Raw genomic sequence first — 19,482 nt, 5'->3', positions numbered from 1 at the left:
AACAATATTTGGTTGGAGAATTTCATTGCAAAATTCAGATGAGTGCAAAGTTTGAAGGATGACTGTGTTTCATATTTGATAAATTCAGCTTCAAATGCGAACCAAATCAAATTACTCCCTCATCTCTACTCAGGTTTGTAGTCTTGGGATACTCACGGATTTATTGATGTGTCCAATTTGAAGCGATGGCCAGGCATGCTTTATCTATTAGGCTGCAGGCTTTTGTCTCAGATTTGTACTTAGTGATTTTTTATTTATTTTTATTTATTTATTATTCGATTTATATCCCACCCTTCCTCCCAGCAGGAGCCCAGGGCGGCAAACAAAAACACTAAAAACACTTTAAAACATCATAAAAACCAACCTTAAAATACATTAAAACAAAACGTTAAAAACATTTTTTTAAAAGCTTTACAGACATCTTTTAAAAAATATTTTTAAAAATATTGTTTTAAAAAAGGGTTTAAAAATATTAAAAAGCAATTCTAACACAGAAGCAGACTGGGATAGGTCTCAATTTATAAGTCTTGTTGAAAGAGGAAGGTCTTCAAAAGGCGCTGAAAAGATAACAGAGATGACGCCTGCCTAATATTTAGGGAGAGGGAATTCCACAGCTTAGGTGCCGCCATACTAAAGGTCCATTTCCTATGTTGTGCAGAACGGACCTCCTGATAAGATGGTATCTGCAGGAGGCCCTCACCTGCAGAGCGCAGTGATTGACTGGGTATATAAGGGGTAAGACAGACTTTCAGGTATCCTGGTCCCAAGCTGTATAGGGCTTTGTACACCAAAACTAGAACTTGGCCCGGTACCACATGAGCAGCCAGTGCAATTCTTTCAGCAGCGGGGTGACATGTTGGCAATACCCTGTCCCAGTGAGCAGTCTCGCCACCACATTTTGCACCAGCTGCAACTTCTGGACCAACCTCAAGGTTCATGCTTTTGTAGCCAAAGACAAGATTGTATAATGCATTCTGTGGGGCTGCCCTTGATGAACTTTAACAACTGTAGCTGGGGCAAAGTGCTGCAGCCCACCTGAAAGATGTGAGTCACCCCAAACACATTTCACCAGTGCTGTAGCATCTGTCCTCTTGCCATCTGGGCTCAGTTCACACTGCTAGTTATGATTTTTAAAGATCTGAATGGCCTGTGCTTAGCATACCTGAAAAGGCAAAGTGAACTGCTATATTACATCCTAATCTCTCTCAAGTTTGCCATTTGTTCATCAAGTTAGGACTCCAGGGTTACAGATAGCAGTAGCCTTCTCCACAATGTAACTACTTTGCTATATGAAAGGATTTTTTTTATATGGGGGAGCTTTGAAAAATAGGCAGTCTGAAGGAGTACAGACTGGAATGACACAAATTTAGTCTTCCATCTCATTCTGCATAATGTGAAGAATGGCTCTTATAAAAAAGCAAACCAGATTAAACTTCACTGATACAGCAAAATCACATGTGCTGATTAAATTTAATGTGCTAAGTGATCAATTGACACATTACACCATGCTGGGCAGTTGCCCCAGCAAACTGGGAGCTGGCCACCTGTTGGCTATTATTTTATTTATTTATTTAATTTGATGATTTTTATACTGCCCTTCATCAAGATTCCGGGTGATTTACATCATATTAAAAGAATACAATACAGTACAATGCATAATTAAATGGTCACACCTAAATTGAACTTACCCACAGTAAGGTGCTGGAAAATAAGGCCCATGGTGTGTACTATATGTAAATAAGTTGCAATTATAAATAATAGGCAGTTATAATTTAACCATTGTACTGTGTTTTTTTTTTTTTAAAAAAATCAGTCTGAAAATTGGCCATGGTAAAAACATATTGACTTTCTCTTATGTGTTAAAAGTGATATTATATACATCAGTAACAGTGCTTCACTTTCAAATCTGAAACCATCTGTTACCTTCTTCTGCATTGCTGAGGTACCACTGCTCTCAAGAATAATAGTATTGATCTATGTTTTGCATAATTATCCGAGTGTGAAACAAGTTAGCAGAAGTGTATTGTTTCTTTCTGAAGTAATGATAATCCAGGACAAAAATTAAAATATAGTACTTTTCCTTTTTAGAATGTCTGAACTGAACATGACAAGGAAATCAATTATATGGTCTTTCAGTTTGACCCAAACGGTAAAGCTCACATGCTACATAACTGCTCTAAAATGAACAGAAAATCAGAATTCTTTATGACTTTGATTAGGTGCTGTATTTAAAAGACAAAGGCATAACGAAAACAGCTACAAGGAAGCTATAAAGGAATCTGTAGACCTTGAAATGTTTTTTTTTATCTGAAGATGCATTTTTAAAATGCTGAGTGTTTGAACCAATCACAACTATATATTTTGCTGTAGAGATAATCGTATACTTTTTTAGACGGTGCAAAACAAACTTCTCCGGAACGTGCAATCTTTTTTCAACAAATCATTGCTCTTTCTATGTGTAAATTCTGAACAATTCCTGACCTACATTACTCTTCTGAACTGTCTGTCTGTTTTTCTTTTTAATTCTCAAGCTCACTATTTGGATAAGATAGTTAAAGGTACTGTATATTTGCTCTTCCTTTACATGCTTCCATGTATCTCTGTGTATATTATATCAGCCATTTCACTAGACTTGGCAAATGCAACATATTCTTATATGTACTCCATGAATTACAAATTTTATTCATATTACTTTCCATGTTCCTTGGATTTAAGAGATGAAAGCTTTTAATGTTTTTGTCACTTGTTAATATTTTTACTAAGCAATCTGTAAGTTTCACTATACCCTGTATAAATGGATTAGTTTTGATAGTATCAAAAACTGAAGGTAGCTGTGCATTTGCTGTTTGTGGTTTTTTAAAGCTTTCTAGCTTTTGTTGCTTGAAGGAATCTCCCGGTCATCATGTATGATAAAAAAATGAAGTGTTTGTCGTAGTATAAGAAAATGTCATAGCTTTAAGGATACATTGAGATTAAAATATGTATGTAAAAGTAACTGGTAGTGCCAATGGCCAGGATCCATGCAATGCCATGGATGGGCAGAAAACACACCTGTGCACAAAGACAAGTACAGGGGCCTTGATATTTCTACCCTCTTGTGCCTTAATGGGTCCTTCCCCTGACTTTGAGGGGAAGCTGAAAAGCTCCCATATGCAAGCAGAACATCACATGTGACACTTTGGATCCTGGCCCGAACCTGACAACAAGCTTTTTATATTTATGGAAGCTCAGTAAATGTGTAAAAAAATGGCTTCAATGAGCTTTTATTGAAAGATTATATCTCAGTTTTCAAAGAAAATCTGTAAAAGTAGTTTTAAATTGGGGTGAAAAAGTGAATTCATCCAACCACTTGCTGAACAGTGAAACACATACCACTAAACAGCAAACGTTTCCATATCTTCAGTTATGATAGAAGTTTGGCAAAGAAATATGTTTTTGTTTGATTATCACCAGTGCTCCCCTTTTTCCAGATTGCCTTTCTTCTATTCCTTGTGCTTTTTCATTAGAGTATGGCAATATTCATGGCAGTATCCAGGCTTTCATACAATCACTCTTGATCACATTCAATTGTTGTCCGCAATGCTTTGCCAATAGGACAGATAAAACTGTGTGTCCTATGTAACCAAAGTAGAAGAAAAACATTTCAGAAGATAAATTTACCTTCTGCATGTACAATTAAAATGTGCAGATGGCAAATAGTACCTAAAGAAAAATGGGCAGCCAAATCTAATCTCAGCCTGGCATGATGATATGATATCCATAACTATAGCTTGATCATACCTTGTCATGAGACACTACTATTATTCCCTTCCATCTGTAAGTACTAATTTTACTAAAAGCAATCATGACATTAGAATTATTGTTTCATTTGTGCTGTGTAAGTGGAGAAAGGAGTACATGAATAACTATTTAAACATTCATAGTAAAAAGAACAGATTATTCCAAGGGGAATCAACAGGGACACTATTCTAGCTCCCAAAGACACTTGAAAGATACAGCTTTACAAGGTGGTGGCCCAACTTATATTTCATGATGTATAGAGTTACAAATTACTGCTTTGTCCTAAAATATCTGATTTGTAGCCACTGATTATAGTTCTGCTTCTCTTCTTGCTTATGTGAATGTATTACCACAGTCATAGATAAGGAATACTAGCATTCTACATATATATAAACTGTCATCATCCTCATATAGGTCATGTTGGCTGCATGCCAGGTTTTCATCAGTAGGAAGTGACAGATACTGTTTTTGATGTTCTGTTAGATGACAAAAAAGATTTTGGATTTATTAAATAATTTTAATTGTTTCCCAAATTTTCCCTCCTTGGCCATAAAAGCAGACAAGATAGGATTTAAAGGTAACAGCACAAAAGCCTTAGGGAGGTTGTCACAAAAAAATCACTTTCCACTATCTGTCTTGAAGCACGTCACTACCGTGTTTTTGTTCAGTCTATCAATGTTTTATTGTGGTCCTTATGGTATTTCATTTTGTCCATCCTAAGTAATCAAATACGCACAGCTATTACATTTAGTTGGAAATCCTGTCAGTCCTGTCCCATCCGTATGCAGCCTGAATCCTAATGTTTGTTAGAATAGATGCTAAGCTGCTTCACTATTTCCTGGGCTTTGCTTATTCTGTGAAAAGGAATGTATTTTTGGCATAAAGTATAGTCATTGAAACTGACCTATACTTTGTGCAATTATTTAATGCACTGTAATTTCACATGAACACACGGCAACTCTGAGACCAGATAAAATTAGTGTTCTCTTTTATTGAGTGCAGAGAAGTGCATCTACTTTGACATTTCAAAGAATTTATTTAAAATAAGGAGCTTAACAAAATCCATACCATCAAGTAACCAACAATGCATATACATCAAATAACTATTTGCTCCAAAAATGTAGAAGCCGTATTGTTTTGCCAAGAGGCTGTGTTGTGTACTATGATCATGTGGCCTGGTACTCTGATAAAGAAAATGAAAACATAATTTTGTCTGGCCTGCAGGTATTTAGAGGTTTCTTGGATATATTTCCTGCCTGCACAGGTAAGTGGTGTCTCAAGTGTCAGACTAATCAAAGATGCCACTTTGTTAAGAATTAGAATCCCAGGTAATGTTGCTGTTACTCTCCATGTGCAATTACAGTATTTGTGCTGTTCTAAAGGCCTGTTCCCAGTAAGTGTCCCCTGTTTGTATTTTGATTAAATTTTAAATTATTGTAATAGCTAAATCACATTCAGTGTCATTTTTTGTCTGTTTTGACAGAGGGATGCCCTGGCCTATGTAACAGCAATGGAAGATGTACTCTGGATCAAAATGGCTGGCATTGTGTTTGTCAGCCAGGATGGAGGGGAGCAGGATGTGATGTCGCCATGGAAACTTTATGTACTGATAGCAAGGATAATGAAGGAGGTAGGAGATGTGGAGTGAAATTCCTGCACTGCTAAAAAAAAATATTATAAAATTATCAGCTTCTCGATCAGGTGAAAAAATACTGCTTTGAGAATGATACAGAGCTTTTACTACCTGTGATGAGATACATGTAGGAATGTGCTACAACATTTATTACCTTCATTTAGTATGCTATCAAATCCTTAAGAGATGGTTACAGCAGAAAAAATGTGTACATCAAAATCCATTAGTTAGCATTAGGTTTCAAGTGGTACTATTTTATCTAAGGGCAAAAATAATACTGTAATTCAGTGAGCTTTATAATAAAGCTGCATACCAACAAAGAATAGTTGTGAAATATATGTTGAGAAACAATTTAGCAAAAACTTCACACTTTTGAAAGATCCATTGTCAGCAACAGTATCATGCCACTGAGTGTGTTGCTAGCACAACAGCTTTTCCTTAGCAGATTCCAGCTTTGACTCATTCCTGTGTTCTTCTACATATAGCTCTCTCTGTGAAGGTCTTCAAGAAGAATTTTTAACTACCAGGCCAGCACTGCCATATCTTCCCCTGCTTTTCATCAGTGTCTTCTTCATTTCCCCATCCCTGGCTTCAGTTCTAAAAAGTTCATATTCTGTGTACCTTCAGTTTTGCAATTCCTCACATTACATTTTGACTCTCTCTTTTATCTTCTCACTTACTCATCTTAAGAATTATCTAATCAAGGCTTGCACAAATTATCTAGCTCATGGATTGCACCATACAGAAAGCAGCCAACAGCCGTGTGTTCCACAACCCACCAAGTCCTTGAATACCCCATTGCTTTTGTCGTTGCAACCTAAAGCAAAACAAAGCATGAATGAGCTTCTTGGAGAAGGGGGCTAGGACTGCCAGCCAACTGGAAAACCACCAGCTCAGCCAATTTGAATGGTCTACCCTCTCCTTTCTGGCAAGGGAACAAAATCTGGTGTTTCTTCCCACCTGGGTTTCCATTAATTCAGGTGTGTGGGGGGGAGGGAGAGAGATACTGTGCTTGCTTGCATTACACACTTGTGCATACCAGACACAGGAAATGAGGGTGTTTGTGCATGTATGGGAAATGCTTCCTAAATGCTCAGTTCAAATCATGGTATCATGCATATTGTGACTTAACTTGTAGTGAAAAACACTGCAGGTGTTTTGAGTGACTCATCTGCCGATGGCTAATTTCACTGAGTTACTTTGCATGGTTTTGAGTTTTCTGCCATGGTCTCACTGGTTTGACCTTCAGACCTCATTGTTTCCTGTTTGTAAAATGCATAAATGTTTTTTAGAATATCTTCAAGCACATAATGTGTTGCATAATTGTGACTTGACATGTAGTCTGTGTATGCTCTTTTAGTTTATGCTTTTCGCTTCAAATCCAGTTGATGCCAATCTTGCTTTTTCAAGAGTAGCCCTGCTTGGCACCCTGCTAAAACATTTTTTGTTCTTGCTCTGCTAATTTCTCACCTAAATTTCTCCTTGCTGCCCTTTTAGGGGGCATATCTAAAAGACTTCCCTGGACCCAGAAATGTTAAACTATCACCTAGTGGCAAATATCCCCTTTTGGGGCAAGGTGCTCAAAAGGGTGGTGGTGGTTCAGCTTCAGAGATGCTTGAAGGAGACTGAATATTTGGATCCATTTCAGTCTGGCTTAGGCCTAGTCATGACACTGAAACTGCCTTGTTCACTCTGATTGATTACATTTGTCAGGAGAGAAAGAGGAGTAGTGTGACCCTGTTTGTTCTTCTTGACTTCTTGGCGGCTTTTGATACCATTGATCACAGTATTCTTCTGGAATGGCTCAAGGAGGTGGGGGTTGGGGACACTGTACTTCAGTGGATCTGCTCCTATCTCCAGAGTCATTTCCAAAAAGTAGTTGTGGGATTTCCTGTGGTACCCCACAGGGTTCCATCTTGCCCTCCATGCTGTTTAACATCTATCTGAACCCACTGGGAGCTGTTATCAGGACATTTGAAGTGAAGTGTCACCAGTACACAGATTACACCCAGCTCTATCTCTCTATTCCATCTGAATGGAGAGAAGCAGCTGAGGTACTAGACCAGTGCTTGGAGGCAGTGTTGGGCTGGATGTGGACCAAAAAATTGAACTGAATCCTGAAAACTCAGAGGTGTTATGTGTTCCAGGTTCTCAAGTTCAGGAGGTGGAAAAGAGATGGCCTGTTCTGGATGGGCTGCACTCAGGGCTGGCGCTAGAGGGTGGCCAGGTTGGGTCCTGGCCAAGGGCTCCTACAGCCCAGAAGGATGGTGAAGGGTGGGAGGGTGGTACTCCTATTATGTGATCCATGGCAGCATTGCGTCCTGCAACCAGACCCTGCCACAGATCGCGGAGAGGCAGCTCCCAGGCACCCCCCATACAGACAGTGCAGGCTTCAGTAATCCTCCCGCACACTCCACCTACCTCTCCCATCAGTGTGAATGCTGTTCCGCTGTGCGTGCATGCCTGGCATCATCCAAGATGGCATCAGGGGCTCCCCTAAGGAGCTGATGCCTCTGCCGCCATCCTGGGTGATGGCAGGCATGCACACTACAAATCATTCACACAAAACAAGGTAGGTGAGGAATGTGGGTGGGCTTATTAGCCCCACGCCACCTGTTGGAGGGGGGTATTGGGCTATAGTGCTGTGGGCCCAGAGCAGGCTGGTGCCCAAGGGCCCAGTCATGCCTGGAACTGGCCCTGGCTGCACCTCCCTGGAAGGAGCAGGTTCATAGCTTGGGGATACTCCTGGGTTCAACAATGTCATTGGAGGCTCAGGTGGTCTCAGTAGCTAGGTGTGCCTATGTCCAGCTACAGCTGGTTTGTCAGCTACTTTTGGACAAAGATAAGTTCGCCTGTGTACTCCATGCTCTGGTGTCTTCTGGTGTCTGCAAGGTGCTTTGCATGGATCTGCTCTTGAAACTTCAACTGGTCCAAAATGTAGCAACCGGCTTACTGACTGGGAGTCCATTTAGAACTAATATATCTCCTATTTTAAAACAGCTGCATTGGTTGACAGTTCATTTCCAGGCCCAATAGGTGCTCATTCTATTGTTTAAAACCCTCAATGACTTAGGCTCCAAATATCTGAAATACCACCTCCTTCCTTTCTTGGGTGTTAAGATCAGCACAGGGGGTGTGTGCTCTTGGTAGTCCTTCTCACAGAGGACATTCCAGAAGATACTGGGGTCCTGAGCCATAAAGGGGCTCATAGGTCAAAACAGCACTTTGAATTGGGCTTGGAAGCATACAGACAGCCAATGTAGTTATAACAGAATTGCTGTGATATGATCTGTTCACCTTGAACCTGTCAGCAGTTGGGCTGCCACACTAAAACTTCTGAACCATTTTCAAAGGCAGCCCCACATAAAGTGAATTGCAGCCTGACAAAATGTAATGACACAAGTACTCCCAACCTGCAAACCTGATCCGTTATAGATGAGTGAACTCCCTTGTTAGACTAGCAAAAAACCCTTTCTTAAATCATTATACTGGCATGCAATGGCCTCATATTTTTAACATTTTGCCAAGGTGCATTTACAATTAACAGTGGTTCATTAGATCAGTAGAAATACTGCAGCTGCTTACAACTCAGGAATGCAAGGGTGGTGCTCCTTGGATCTGGAGTAGTGGTTAGGCAGTCTTATTTTGTGGGGAATTTTGTATATATTATGGAAATTATTTGAGTTATTAAAACTCTGGACTGGCCACGCATTCAACAGCAAACAGATGGAAAACTATGAAATGCGAAATGTAACTAGACTCTAGTGCTTCTTGTGCTTCAGTCAGAATCTAAATACAAGTGAAAACAGGAAACAGATGAAACCTCTAAGAGCCGTAAGTGTGTAAAGAGAGAAAAGATTAATGTTAATAGTCTCCCTAAATGTAATGATAAAAGTAAGATAGGGAATCACAGAGTTGGAAGGGATCTTGCAGTAGGCTAACCACTGCTCGATGCAAGATTTACAATGCAAGATGCAACTACAGAGTCTCTGACAGATGGCTGTCTAGCCTCTGTTTAAATAACTCAACTGAAGGAGAGCCTACCATCTCCCAAGTACGTCTGTTCCACTGTTGCTCTTACCATTTAGAAGTTTCTCCTAATCTTCAGGTGAAATCTGCTTCCTTGCAGTTTCTGCAGGATTCTCCTCCTGCCTTCTACAGCAACAGAGAACAGGTCTGTTCCATCTTTTGCATGAGAGCATCTTAGATATTTGAAGGCAATGGACAGGAAAGGCTCGGCTGAATGTTCAAGGTTTATGTTACAATTAACTGTATACAAATTTCTATCTTGATTTTGGTTATTTTGTAACTTACGAAGATAGAAACTGATCTGACTATAACTATCTATATATGATATTAAAGAGATCAGGGTTTTTCAGGCCTTTATGTTTGTTTATTTGTTATGTTTTCACGACTGATAAAAACATTTTCAAAAATAATTTTAAATCATTACATCATCTATATTTTTATTGCAATTTTAAGCATCTCAGTTATATTTTCTCTCTCTTTAAGGGTTAGTTTAAAATTAAAACTGAATTTATTATAAAATATGTTAAAACTGGACCCATGATGCTACTTTTGTATGCAAATGAAAGGACCTAGAGGAAAATTCAGCTTTTGAGATTAAGCTTTTTATATATGAAGAAGAGGCTCCCACTGGAGAGAGGAAGAAATACAATTTTTGCCGATTCCTCTTGCAGCCCCTGGTGTCACCTCCTAAGTTGTTCTTGAAACTTCCCCAATCCTCTGGAGCAGCTTTTCACGATTATGCAAGGGCAATTAGGAATTGATGAAAATCATCTCCTTTCACTTCCTCCATTGGGGGTCCTGTGAGCAGTGAGAAAATCCAACATCCATAGTAAGACAATACTTTTATTAAGACGTATAACATTCTCATAAAATAGTGACACTTTAAGTTCACCAGAACTCTTCATTAGGTTAGATATTAAGCAAAATTGTGGGGTGGGGAGTGAAAACCTGACATCATATGAAAGGTATAGCATCTTCAGATTGATAGAGTTTTAAGATGAATTCTGAGAATCTTTGTACAGTCTTATTTAGGTTAGCTTTAAAGCATCTATTAATTATTTTATACAAAAAAGATCTATCAGGCCCAGCACCCCTTGGTGCAACCTGAATAGCATCTATCAGAGGCTAATCTAATTAGATCTGCACTAAAGATTGGCCAAAAGCCCCACCACCGCCATTTTTACAGGACCATTTCTCACTGCAAAAATTGAGGTTTTCAGCTGTTTTGGGGATGGGTGGGTGAATTTCTTATTAATTAGGAGCACCTTTTTGATTGATCAGAGTATTCTTAACTAAAACTGCAGTCCTATGCACACTTAACTGGGAGTCCCATTGAACACAATGGAATTTTCTTCCAAGTAATCATGAATAGAATTGCACCGCAAATGTAGTTACTCTAATACAAAAGTGTGCTTGGTTCTATATTTTCAATAAAATTGGTAATAACACAATTCTTTGACTGCTAAAAATAAATCCATAAGCACTGTATAATTTGTTCTGCAGGTCAAACAGCAGGTTGCCGGAGGCGGGGAGGGATTTAAATCAGAAAAATGAAGCCACAATTAAACCAGGAAGTCTCTAATTAACTATAGTTTCACTTTTTTGTTGAAACTGGGAAACTCTAGTTACCAGCTTAAGAACAAGCCAGCTTCTTATACCATTGTTTGAAGTTTCTTTAAGATCCTGGCTTTTACCTAGTTAATTCAAGACTTCCAGATTTAATTGGAGCTTGAGCAAAGGAGCTGTGTGCATGGAGAAAAGTCTAGCCAAGATATGATTGTCCGAATGGGGCCAATGTCTAATCTTTTTTGAAAAACTAATTTTTGAAATGCGCTCAAGATCCAACATGTGCTTCAGTTGTTCTTCTTTAGTTACTACCTTCCTTAGCTGAAGAGGTTTAATCTTATTATCCTTTCTGAACTTGAAAGGTTTCCTATAGCACCTGATTATTTTGTACATTTTCTCTGAACAGTTTCTGGTTATACCCTGTTTGAAATGTGAAGATCAAAAGTCCACACAATATTCAGGGGGTGAATGAACTATGTGTTTATAGGGTACCAACATTATGTTTATATGGCATACTGACATTTTTTATAAAAGCCCACAGTTGAGATTTTTGTTCACAGGTTGTTAAAACTTAAGCTGTGGATTAAGATATTCTAAATACAAGACTATCATATAGCACTGATAATGATTATTTAGTAGACTTAAACATTTTGTCCTTTTTCCTTACTTTTTTTTGTTAATTCAAATGGAGATAGTAGTTGTTGAACTAAGACAGGTACAATTTTTGGTCCCACCTACAATATACTGATGATTTTGTGGAGGAATTTCACCTTTGTTATTTTACACATAGCACAGTAGAATACTTGGTAGAAAGCACTAGCTGTATAAATACAGAGAGAGAGTGAAAAATGTTTTCGCAAGTTAGAGGGAACCAGAGTCATAACCATCCGTCACTCGCTTGGGCAAGTAGCTGATAAACTTCATAGAAAAATAACAAACAGTGTGTCCCTGTATTTTGACTGGTGAAAATGAGATTCTTTCCCTGATTGATGTGAGTGAAAAAGCTTGTAAAAATGCATTTCCAGCTGATTAGTTCAGAAGATGTCAATCTCAAACAGTTTTATGACCTGCAGTCTACATGCTAGATGTACATTTGCTATTTATAAAGTAACAAAAATGAATGACTAAATTTGAACATTCCTCTTTGGCAGTGGTGCTAAATATTGCCTGCAGGACAATGTAGATGCATAAAATCAAACAAAGCAAACCCCCCAAAAGAGTCTATTGCCAATATATAGCTTTTAACAATCAATATAGCAGATACTAAATACCTGGTTTTGATACTAATGTAAATTGATTGAAAGCAGATTGGAAAGGCATTTCTCCATTACTATTATTTTAACAGAATTAGATTGAAAATAATAAGAATAGAGAGATTTTTAATTTAATTAGCAAGGGACAATACTAAATATGTGAATATGTTAACGTGTAAAATTACAAAATATTTTGAGAAGAGCAAGCATCATTTCTCAAACTGCATTTACAGTTTGCCAATTATACCTGCATCTTAAGATGTATATATTAAGGGAAATGTAAATTGAGAGGTTAATGTGCATTAACAGTGGGCAAATGTGCACATTCACCAGGCCTCATGGAGAATGTGCACATAATCCTCCCATGAAGACAGAATTATACACATTTCCTAATCAATATACATAATCTCCAACAGGCCTTGGGAAATGTGCATATATCAACTGCATTTTTTTGTCATTCTTCAGTCATTATGCATAATCCTACCCTAACAGGCCTTGGGAAATGTTGGTTGAATTTTGGACGTTCTGTAGCCAATATGCACATTTCTCAACAGATCTTGGGGAATGAGCCTATCTTGACTGCATTTTGTACTTTCTCTAGGCAATATGCACATTCTTCAGTACGCATAATCTACAAGAAACATACCTGCTTTTTCTATCTTTCATTCAAAAGTGTGCAATCTGTGCCCCCCAGGCTCCTGCTGGCGTACTGTCTAATCTTATGTGGCCCACAACATACCCTCCCACTTATCAGCAGAACAGCAGGAAGAAAGGTGTGGAGTCCAGATAAAGATTACGTTTTTTTTGCAGTCCAGTCCTCTTTTCACAATTCTCACCTGTTCCCTAGTAAGCTGAGCAAGGCAGACTGCAGGTGAAAGTTTTAAACCTTCTCTCCCCCTCCTCCAATTCTGATGGAATTCTCCCCCCCCAAAAAAAATGCTGCTATTAAGCTAAGGAAAAAGACTTAATAGCAGCATGGGGTCAATCATCATGGAAGGTTTAATCAGTTGTGCACATAAGGGAAAAACAGCACACATGCAACTAGTTTTTCACCCCTTCCATTTCCTTTTTATCAGTTCCTTAAACCAATTCCCAAATTACTTTTAGGCTGTAATCCTACACCCATTTACCTGGGAATGAGCCCTGTTAATGTGAATTCAGTGTGATTTACTTCTGAGCAGATACATATAAGATTGCACTTTTAATTTCCTATGTTTGGAAAGTAGTTTGGGGCACTAATTATGGTGGTTGCATTCAATGAAATTTATGGAAAATCCATGAAGTACATGTAGATTTGAAACATGCATACCACTGCATTTTATATCACTATTGTTATAACTCCATGAAAAATGAGATCTATCAGTTCTTACCTATCTGTAAAATATGCGTATATGAGAGTGAGAATGCCATCCCTGTATGGTTTAGTCAGAGACCCAGAAAGCAGACTAACGGAGCAATCCAACTCAGGGGAAGCCGGCACAAAGTTCTGCTGCATCCAGTTGTCATTCAGGAGCTTCTGGTTCGGCTGAAAGCCAGCTCAGCCAGGAGCTGTGCACAGAGACCAGAAAGTAAAAGCCTGCTCTCCCAAATAACCCTACCAGGGAGTAAGTACTCTCCATTGACTTCTATTGCAATTATTTTCTTAGACTAACCTTTTCCCCGGTGCAATTTTTGCCTGGATTGGGACCTGCAGAAGTGCTCCAAACACATATTGGATGTGGCCTAACTCCCCTCACCTTGGCCCCTCCCCTGAAATGCCCCCAACATGCCCCCTTTTCAGGGCTTATGCTGGTGCCACTTCTGCCAGTCTCCGCTGAGCTGTCTGGATCCCAACTCAGCTGGGCTGGCCTAGCTGAGCCCCAGCTGAACTGGGCTGAGGGACTTATGGCAGCATAGCCCAGCTGAGCCAGGACCCAGCTGGCTCAGCTGGAGATCCCCCACATCCAACTCCCCTCAGCCCAGCATAAATGCAAAATGGATTGCATGCTAATACAGGACCTACAGATTATTGTGGATTATATATTTATTTAAACAAATTAGAATGTTTGTTGTGGCTTAGCATTCAGAACTTTTTTCTCCGTCTTTCAGGATTACTTCATTTGTTAAGCTGCATGAACATCTAATGACATAGGGGTAATACACTAGCATAGCCTATTCAAGAAAAGTATTTATTTATTTATTTATTTATTTATTTCACTTGTATATCGCCCCATAGCCGAAGCTCTCTGGGTGGTTTACAGCAATCAAAAACATTAAAACAAATATACAATTTAAAACACATATTTTAAAAACAATTTAAAACACAATTTTAAAATTTAAAACAATATAAAAACAATTTAAAATACATGCTAAAATGCCTGGGGAAAGAGGAAAGTCTTGACCTGGCGCCGAAAAGATAACAGTGTATATAAAGTCCAGATTGGAAGCACTTCTGGAGGCTTTGCCAAAATGCCTCTTCTCTGCTAAGACTATATGTTCATTAACTGCTTTACTATATGTATAGATTGAGGCGAATGTAAGTTGAGTGGTTAATGTGCATAACAACCAGCCATTGAGCTCATTTACCAGGCTTATGAAGAGGGAATTGTGCACACTTCCCAGTCAATATATCTAAACTCCAACAGGCCTTGGGGAATTGGAATGTAAAGTTTCCTCTAAAGCTAATCAATCATGTTTTCCTTGATGACATTTAATTTAGTGGTGGTTAAGAACCAACAAAGCAGTGTTGTTATTGTGCTAAATGATATATAGACAGAAGTGATAAATAGGACTTCTCCCAAAGGACCTGCTACCTAGACAAGAAGACAGACACAAAATACATGAGAAACATAGGACACATAAACAGATTAAAGATGTTTTACAGATTTCAGGCCAATAAATTTTGTTTCATTTTTCTAGTGCAGTGAGAAGAAGGCTCTTTATCATGTTTTGGGAGATGTTAGAAAAATGTAGAACAAAAAAAGATAATTAGAGATTGAGAAATAAGTGGTCAGGTAAGAACGAATGAAGGGAGCCAAGGAAGGTGGCTGAAAGTATGACATCAGAGAGAGCTTTAGGGCTTTGCGGCAGACAATCAGTAAAGAACAGCAAATGTTTCTTTCAGCTCCCAGCAGCTGGTCTGAGAGTTCCATTCTGAAATATTAATCATTATAATGTGTAAATGGTGTTACTGAATGGAAATGGCTTCTTCAGATGTTGCTTCAGTATATTTTTTGTGAATTGATCAGAATACTCCCTCACAAATATTTATTTATCCTATTTTAGAGAAAACTTTCTCTTGTTTGCGTGTTTATTTTTTTAAAAAAATACTTAAATTATTTCTTTTTGTGTGGGATGCAGATTTGAGTGAGAGAAGTATTGAAGATTAAGTTAGTAATATTTATGCAAGTTGAGAATACATTAGGTAGCTGAGATTTCCTTTGTATTGAATGTTCAGCTAATTACCAGTTGTCTTTTAAAGTTTAGGATTAATTGCTCCCCAAATTATGCATTCCAGAGTTGATGGGTTTTAACTCATTTAATTTGAATATGCTGTGCAAATGTATAAAATGCCCACATGTGTACACACTGTGTTTATGTCAGCTAGTATTCATCATTAACTGATTTGCATTAAGATTCAATTTGCTGAACAGATATTGTGTTCCCATATATTTATTTTCATCTGAAAGAGCGGGTGAAATTACCTCTGCATGTAGCAATGTAGCCTTTGTTCTAAAGGAAAAAGAATCCATCTTCATAAATGTTCTTAAATATTTAAAGCTGACTTGCAGCTCAAATGCTTTAAATAGGCTCCAGGAAGCAGCCAAGCTGGAGTTACCTGCTTCTCTTTCTAGAAAACCAAATAACCTCACATAAAAGCTACTTTAAAACCCCCTTGGAAATTATTTAATATTTATAAATCAGCAATATGTGTGCTAGCTATATCTGTGCTGGCATTGAAATGAAATTTTGCAGTGATTTGAAATCTGGCACACTTTGAACTCCTTAAATTGCAACAGTACTCAATTCATAAAATTTGTGGATACTTTGTTGGTGTGCCAACATCTGCAAGAAATCTGAAGTTCCTTGTGGTTTTTGGAACTTGTATGCATTGAACTAAGAGTGGAATTTTGGCTGCAGAATGTAGACTTTGAGGTAGAATGTGAATTTTATCTGCTGCTGGTTGTATTTTGGCATGTAGGGGGTTATTTTGTATTCCCATCTGTCTTCTTATTTATTATATACCTTGTAATGTTCTGCTATATAATTGAATTGTATACTTCATGACATTCAGGTAGAAATAGCCATCCCCAAACCAGAGTGATCTGGTAAGCCACAGGTGCTGTAGAAAACAACATGCATGCTGACTGGCATAGAATCATTAGTAGAATAATAATGATTAAAACTTATTAGAAATATTTATACCCTACCTTTCCATTTCACTTTATTTCAAGAACACATGGCAGCTTAACAAAAAAAACTATTAAGGGAGCAATCCTACATCGAGGAAGCTGGCATAATTTAAGGGCACAATCCTATAGGTTATTTTAAGACGGCTTAAAATACAGTGGATCCTAACTGTGTTCGGGAACCCTTAAGAGGAGAGGACATAGGTTGAGCCAGCAGAGCTTTTTCCTGGCTTAATTTACACCAGGACTGGAGGTCACATGACCAAGCTGAATGGAAGTAGGATATGGCATAAATCCCCTTCTCATCAGTCCCTCCCCACCACATCCCTGGAATGCCCCTTTTGGGGGGCTTACATCATCATAACTTATGCCAGTCCCAGCTAAGGCCCGGCTGAACCAAGTTGGGCTGGCTGAACTGAGATGAGTGACTTATGCTGACATGGCCCTGCTGAGCTGGACACAGCTTGCTCAGCCAAAGATCCAAAGGGCAGCAAAAGTGGATGGCATCCAAAACAATGGAAGGGAGGAGCGGAAAGGCCCCAAGATGCCAGTGAAGAAGAATTGCTTGTTGAAAGATTCCAAATGGATTTATTAAAAAGAGGAATAGAGCCCAACGCGCTTCGGCCACATAGGGATTGGCCTTCGTCAGGGGCTAAAAATTAAAACATGCAGAGATACATTCAGTGATTCATTCACATCAACTCATATAGTACAATATAATACCAAATGGCATTTGGGGGGGAAACAGACATAATACATAGCAAATATAAAGTGTGTCTCTGGAATCGTATTGTAGGAAAAATATACAATTAGTACAAATAGTCTTTATGCCAATTCTATGCAGTGTAAGATTAACCATATAGTAGCTATAGCTGAAAGCGTATAATTATATAGGCTCATTCAATTGCCTGTTAGCTCTGGGACAGAGGAAACGACCACAGCTGTGTCTAAGGGATCGTCAGTAAAGTGTAAGATTCATAAAAGCGGAAGAAACTCCAACTCTTCATTTAACCCATTGGGGACAAGCGTTTTAAGTTCTAAGATCTACGCCAGTTCTCTTCTCAATAGAGTCTGAGTATCCTGCACACCTACTTTTTCTAGTACCCAGAAATTGAAATCTGTTAAAGAATGTCCACATCTGACAAAATGCTCGACCAGGGGAGATCCTGATCTGCTGTTTCTTATGTTGCTAACATGTTCACCTACACGCTTTTTGAGGACTCTGCTTGTCTGGCCTACATACATTTTGGGACAGCTGCATTGAATGATGTAAACGACACTGGATGTATTACATGTGGGAAAGTGTTTCAGAGTATATTGTTTCTGATTAATAGGGTTGGTAAATCCTATCTTTTTCTGTGTGTACTTGCAGTAGACACAATGGCCACAGGGGTGGTGCCCCATGGGAGCATTTGTGCCTACTACAACCCTGGGATGATGTGGGTTCTCTGAATTTACTCCTAACCAGTATATCACTGAGATTGTTTGTTCTTTTAAATGAGATCACAGGTTTTTTCTGACATCCGGGGATATGTTGCACAATGTGCCAATGTCTGCGGATGCTGTTCTGTAGCTTGTTACTGATGTGGTCAAAAGTCAAGTTGCACTGCAATCGTTCAGAAGCTGTTTTCGATGTAAGTTTTTAAAGGTCTGAACGTTTTTTGTGTAAGGCTTTCCTGTAGTTGTCCTCTATTATCTTTTGTGGTAGCCCCTCTCTGATAGATTCTTCTTCAGGATCAAAGATTGATGTCTAAGTCCCTGTTAGAAGTGCAGTTTTGTTTCACTCTAAGGAACTGACTGTAGGGTAGGTTTTGTCTTAATGTCCTAGGATGTGAACTATCATATCTTAAATAAGTATTCCTGTCAGTGGGTTTTTTGTATAATGATGTACACAGATGGACTCCGTGTTTAATAATTCTAAGATCTAAAAAGTTGATTTCAACTGGACTGAAATGAGAATCAAACTGGATTTGGCCGTTCTTACTATTGACCCATACAAAAAATTCTTGTAGACGATCAACCCCACCTCTCCAGATAAGGAAAACATCATCTATGTATCGTAACCAGCATATAAGTTGTTCAGAAAAAGGGCTGGAAGGGGTAGTGATCTCTTTCTCAAAGAGTTCCATATCTAGATTGGCCACTTCTGGGGCCATGGGGCACCGCATGGGTACCCCTTTAATTTGCCAATAAAAAGAGTGACCAAATTTGAAGTAGTTCTTGCACATCACTATCTCTGCTAAAGAGCAGAGAAAATGGGTTGGGGGTTGTCTAAATGTCCTTCTGTCCAGTGTGTGTCAAATGATGTCTATGGCTTGTTCTTGTGGTATACTGGTGTACAAGACTCGCACATCCATGGTGACCAAACTATCCTGAGGCTCTATATGAATAGCCTGCGTCTTATTAATGAAGTCGGTGAAGTCTCGTATGTATGATGGAATAGATGGTATGAAAGGCTTCAAATAATGGTCCACAAACTGCGATAATGGTTCTAGGATGGAATTGCAGCCCGAGACTATGGGTCTTCCTGGAGGAGGTATAATGCCTTTATGGATCTTAGGTAAGGTGTAAAAAACTGGTGTCCTAGGATTTTGATTACGCAAAAATTTTTGCTCCTCCACAATTATATAACCCAAATTAAAGCCTTCCTCAAGAGTGATAAGGATTTCGTGTGCGATACCAGCCAAGGGGTCATTAGGACATATTTGGTATGCTGTGGTGTCAAACAGTTGTGAGGAAATTTCATCTTTATAATCCTGAGTGTTCTGAATGACTATAGCACCCTCTTTATCGGCTTGTTTGATGATGATGGAGGTATCACCAGATAATTTTC

At 38.7% G+C, this 19,482-nt stretch overlaps 1 protein-coding gene across 13 annotated transcripts in view; it reads left to right on the top strand.

The window, feature by feature from the left end:
• The window catches only part of TENM3 (teneurin transmembrane protein 3), a 711,055-nt gene that overhangs the window by 570,307 nt on the left and 121,266 nt on the right, over nucleotides 1-19,482 (top strand). For all 13 annotated transcript variants that reach the window (XM_061585249.1, XM_061585250.1, XM_061585255.1 and 10 more), the window contains one exon: nucleotides 5,264-5,410. In XM_061585249.1, coding sequence (XP_061441233.1) covers nucleotides 5,264-5,410 — 147 coding nt within the window. The remainder of the gene's footprint in view (nucleotides 1-5,263; nucleotides 5,411-19,482) is intronic.

Source organism: Rhineura floridana, chromosome 9 (assembly GCF_030035675.1).
Source record: "Rhineura floridana isolate rRhiFlo1 chromosome 9, rRhiFlo1.hap2, whole genome shotgun sequence".
Classification (NCBI taxonomy): domain Eukaryota; kingdom Metazoa; phylum Chordata; class Lepidosauria; order Squamata; family Rhineuridae; genus Rhineura; species Rhineura floridana.
Note: the sequence above shows the minus strand (reverse complement) of the source record. Positions and strands in the feature narration are given on the sequence as shown.